The sequence below is a fragment of the Hordeum vulgare genome, chromosome 1H (genome assembly GCF_904849725.1).
Source record: "Hordeum vulgare subsp. vulgare chromosome 1H, MorexV3_pseudomolecules_assembly, whole genome shotgun sequence".
Lineage (NCBI taxonomy): Eukaryota > Viridiplantae > Streptophyta > Magnoliopsida > Poales > Poaceae > Hordeum > Hordeum vulgare.
The window spans coordinates 347,256,766-347,261,709 of NC_058518.1; the positions used below are offsets into that span (position 1 = coordinate 347,256,766).

General features: G+C 40.8%; 1 protein-coding gene across 2 annotated transcripts; it reads left to right on the forward strand.

Moving 5' to 3' along the window:
- Positions 1–477: 477 nt before the first annotated feature.
- Positions 478–4,576, forward strand: LOC123435480 (mitogen-activated protein kinase 6). 2 transcript variants are annotated; one of them, XM_045115574.1, is made up of 7 exons: positions 478–851; positions 1,096–1,225; positions 1,848–1,985; positions 2,448–2,780; positions 3,322–3,505; positions 3,580–3,760; positions 4,206–4,576. In XM_045115574.1, exons 1-6 carry the CDS (start codon positions 676–678, stop codon positions 3,750–3,752), a joined length of 1,134 nt encoding a protein of 377 aa, XP_044971509.1. In that variant the 5' UTR covers positions 478–675; the 3' UTR covers positions 3,753–3,760; positions 4,206–4,576. The 2 variants fall into 2 exon arrangements, with proteins under 2 accessions (XP_044971509.1, XP_044971508.1); XM_045115573.1 differs by having other exon boundaries at positions 480–851; positions 4,257–4,576.
- The last annotated feature ends 368 nt before the right edge of the window (positions 4,577–4,944 follow it).

Below are 4,944 nucleotides of genomic sequence, written 5' to 3' on the forward strand. Positions count from 1 at the left end.
TATGCAAGAAAGAGATAAATTAAGTATAATCCGAGTATGGCGTTTTGGTGACCGAGCTTCATGGTGCCCTATATTTAATTTTTTTTCTCAAAATTCAAACTTCGCGATTTTAAAAAATTAAGAAAAAAATATGCAACTATACAAGAATGAAATGTGTGTGTAAAAATTTAGGATTAAATACTTTTAAATGCGACCTGTACAATACTTTAAGGATCAACACTATCATGTGTTAAAAACCTCAGTTTTTCTTTGCACAACCTTTATTTCAACGTATTTCGTCATAAAAATTTACACACATGTGTGTTATGTCTTCATGCATATATATATATATATATAGATTTTTTAAATTGTAAGAAATATTAATTTTGAGTTTTTCGAAAACCGACCTCATGAAGGCCGAGCTCCAAAAAGCATTTTCGAGATATACGCATATCTATTTTTTCTTCTTCCTCTTTTCCGCAAACGTCGCCCCACGCGCGCCGTCTCCGTCCTCGCGTCCGCTCGCTCCCATCCTCATTCCCCAGTCGCCGCCCAAGTCAAAAAGAGGGGGAAGCATCTCCACCAGAGTCCCCAGCCCATCAACGACTAGTCGCTGCGGGGCACCAACCCTAGAGCCCAACCCTACTCTCCCCCCCTCTCTGGCTCCTCCCCCTCGCGAGCGGCGACGAAGAAGCCATGGACACCTCCGGCGGCGGCGGCGGCGCCGCGGGCGGGGCCGCGCAGATCCAGGGGATGGCGACGCACGGCGGCCGCTACGTGCTCTACAACGTCTACGGCAACCTCTTCGAGGTCGCCTCCAAGTACGCCCCTCCCATCCGCCCCATCGGCCGAGGCGCCTACGGCATTGTCTGGTGCGTTCCCCCCTCCCGAATCGCCGATTACATGCGTGTCGCTGCAGTTAATAGCGAATCCGAGCTGCTATCTATGCCATGTGTGGAATGTTCCGTGCCGCCGTGCGGCGGTGTCTGTCCAGATTTGGCACACATGCGGGTGTGACGTTTTAGGCATAAAGTTATGTGAGGAAGTGAGTCACCCCACAAGGAGGGTTGCAGTAGAAGTGCTTATATTTGCCTATTCTGTTCCCTACTTTTGCAGCGCGGCTGTTAGCTCGGATACAGGAGAGGAGGTTGCGATCAAGAAGATTGGAAATGCGTTTGACAACCACATCGACGCCAAACGGACGCTTAGAGAAATAAAGCTTCTTCGCCACATGGACCATGAGAATGTAAGAGTTGTCTGTTTTAATTTGTAATGGACATGTGTGGTGATTGCCGAGTGTACTTTCCTTACCACTATAGCTGTTTACTGTGTCCTTTGCAGTTCTATACATAAGATAGCTTACCACTGTGCTTGAGCAACACATGTTCAATTGTGAACATCGTTCTTATTAGTTCCCTTTTTTAATACCGAATTTTGGCAGAGGTAAGCGGTCTTGTACTTCTGGTTATAGAGAATTGCTATGCATAAGGAGAGAACTACTTTAGGTGCAATATGTAGAATGTAAATCTCAGCTACCCAGGAACTGACCCTTGTTGGTTGATTATGCACATGATGAGGTTTTGTGGTAACACTCAAGCTTCTTACTAAAGAAGCATATAGAAGTATAGGGATCAGCTGACATCACAGCCATAGGGTCGAGTGTGCACTGATAATTTTCTCTGAAGTTGGCTTCTACTAGTGGTTTTATTTCCTTTGTCTACGTTTCTAGAAGTGGTATGCCTGAGTGGGTTCTTATTCTTATCATTACAGTTTTACTGTTGACGGGCTTTGTTGTCCACTCGTGCTCACACTGTCAGGCATTCCTATGATGGGTTTATTCTGATAGTGGTTTCAAAATTGGATCACAGATTCTTGCCATGAAGGATTTAATACGCCCCCCAAGAAGAGATGATTTTAAGGATGTGTACATTGTTACTGAGTTGATGGACACTGATCTCCATCAGATCATTCGCTCAAATCAATCATTGACTGATGACCATTGCCAGGTTTGTTGCCTCCTGCTTGTGCCAGATTCTTATGTATTTGCTGCAATTGTGTAGTTGAAACAAATCTTGTTGTGACTAGAGTAGATATCAATTGACATGTACTCAAAGTTGTGTTTTGTGCCTTCTTTAGTTGTGTTTGGTTCAACTTTTTTTACCAACTTCTGCTTTGAAAAGCTAAAAGCTAACCAAAGGGTTAAATGTTCAAAGCAGCTTTTGAGAATCTGTAGCTTCTTCCTAGTGTAAATTTCAAAGCTGGGGTACCCCAACTTTTCAGCTCCCAGCTTTTCCACAGCAGCTTTTTTAGAATCTGCAGCTCAACCAAACAGTCTTAGCTTAGGTTTATCAGCTTTGTCCTCCAGAAATCATTAGTTACATGTTGTGTTCTGTACCTTGTTTAGTTCTTAGCTTAGGTTTATGAGCTTTGTCTTCAAGCAATCATAAGTTACATGTTTTGCATTGCAGTACTTCTTGTATCAATTGCTTCGAGGGCTAAAATATGTGCACTCAGCAAATGTCTTGCACCGTGATCTGAAGCCAAGCAATTTGTTCCTAAACGCAAATTGCGATCTCAAGATTGCTGACTTTGGGCTTGCAAGGACCACTTCAGAAACTGATCTCATGACAGAGTATGTGGTCACTCGTTGGTACCGAGCGCCAGAGTTGCTGTTGAACTGTTCACAATATACTGCTGCTATTGATGTCTGGTCAGTTGGGTGCATACTTGGTGAAATTATTACTCGTCAACCCCTGTTTCCTGGAAGAGATTACATCCAACAGTTAAAGTTAATCACCGAGGTAGGTTTGTTCAACTCGTCGCCTGCCTTTTTTGGTATCCACATTGACAAGTCATGTGTTGTCTATTTGGAAGCTGTCAATCAATGAAAATGGGTCTGTTTATGAACTTCTTTAATAGAATTTGACAATTGTTCTATTTGGAACAATAGGATAATGGGATCTTTCTTGGCACATCTAACTGTATTGTTAGACCTGTTTCGCATCTTGTGTTTGAATAGAAGTTTTTACTTTTACACAAACACTGGATTAGTGAATGCATTTTGCATCTGGTAGCATGTAGGTACGGCAACATTTTACTGTATCATCAGATATGGGATCCACATTTGGATTATTAACTTCGTGCAAGTTTCTGTGGATGTCTCTTCTCTTCAAAGTATACATTTTACTATATATACTGGTTGGTTTCTGCGCAATACATTCTTAGCTTCAAATCAACCATTTTTAGTACCATCGAAGGCATTTTTGCTTCTTTTTTAATGATGTCTCTTGAACCTGTTGTATCAAATATTAACCAGTCCTTTCCGGCATTCTGCTTCAAAAGCTGATAGGATCACCAGATGATTCAAGCCTGGGATTTCTTCGGAGTGATAATGCACGAAGATACATGAAGCAATTACCACAGTACCCAAGGCAGGACTTCCGCCTGCGCTTCCGCAACATGTCTGATGGTGCAGTTGATCTGTTAGAGAGGATGCTGGTGTTTGACCCAAGCAGACGCATTACTGGTACATGGGCTTGAACTAACTACTTAAGTTAGTTTTGTTCGCATTACTATTGCTCAAAATCATTTTTCATGCAGTTGATGAGGCTCTGCATCACCCATACTTGGCTTCTCTTCATGACATCAATGAAGAACCCACTTGCCCGGCACCTTTCAGCTTTGATTTTGAGCAACCATCTTTTACAGAAGAACATATGAAAGAGCTCATCTGGAGGGAAACTTTAGCATTTAACCCTGATCCGCCCTACTAAGAGCCAAGGTTTGTATTGTATACGTCTGGTTGAAAATATTTTGTTTCTTAAAAGCAATTATCTAAAAGAATACAATGTGTCAGACGACTAATCTAGATCCTGGAATCCTGAGGAGGTTCATGCAGACAGACTTGCTATTGATATTTATCTGCAATATTTCCGAGGTTGAATAATTTAGATCTTGAAAAGTGTGACCTTTTGGAAACCAAATATCTATCTGGATCAGTGAGACTTTAATTTGAGAACATACCCTGTTTAAAATTCTACTCCCTCCGTCCCATAATATAAGACGTTATTACATCCAATATACTCACATATTGGATGTAATAACGTATATTATTATAGGACGGAGGGAGTATTTGTAAGTCAAGTCTTGTTTTTCCACGTTTCTTATGTGTGTGCCAATTCTCTGTTATCTTGGTTCGTTCTGAATTTCATTTCATTTGGTTCAAGATTGTTTCCAGGCATTCAAGTTAATTCATGTTGTTTTCCTTGGGAGCACAGACCAAATTACCAGCTGAGGGCATTGAAGATCTACCTCTAGCTCTAGTGAAGCCGATATTTCCATGTCTTGTGCATCTATTTATTTTATGCTCGCTTATTGGGCGAATGGGCATGGATTATTTGTTGCTGTAACTATTTCTTTTGTGGCCTTTCTGAAGAAACGACATTTGTATGAGATGGCTTGTATTATACCGGTTGATTGAATAAACTGGTCTTGTGTATCTAAAGCTTGTAATTTTGTGTACACTTATCTAAACATCCCATGTATATCTGAGTTAACATATTCCCTTTTATTATCTCAAGCATGTAATTTGGCATTTTGTGATCGGTCGTATCGAAGTTGCCGATATAATTTCGCTCTGAAATTCAGTTCACTGGTAGGTGTATCCCACATTAAAAGTTTGTACATGCTATTCTATGTATTACTTACTCCGTACATGCTATTGTATGTATTACTTACTCCGTACCTACGTATTACTATTACAATCTTATCCTTAAGCTTGTATCAGAAGCTTTCACGTGACTTCAAGACGTGAATGGAACAAGGCAAGCTTGGGTGATTAAACAGATCCATTGTTTTTTTTATAGTAGATAGATTTTATTCCTCAAATGATCGTCATATCATTTAAGCATTTTACAATGCAAGATGCTTAAGGGAGATGCTTTGAGAAATAAACCAGTGTTTTTT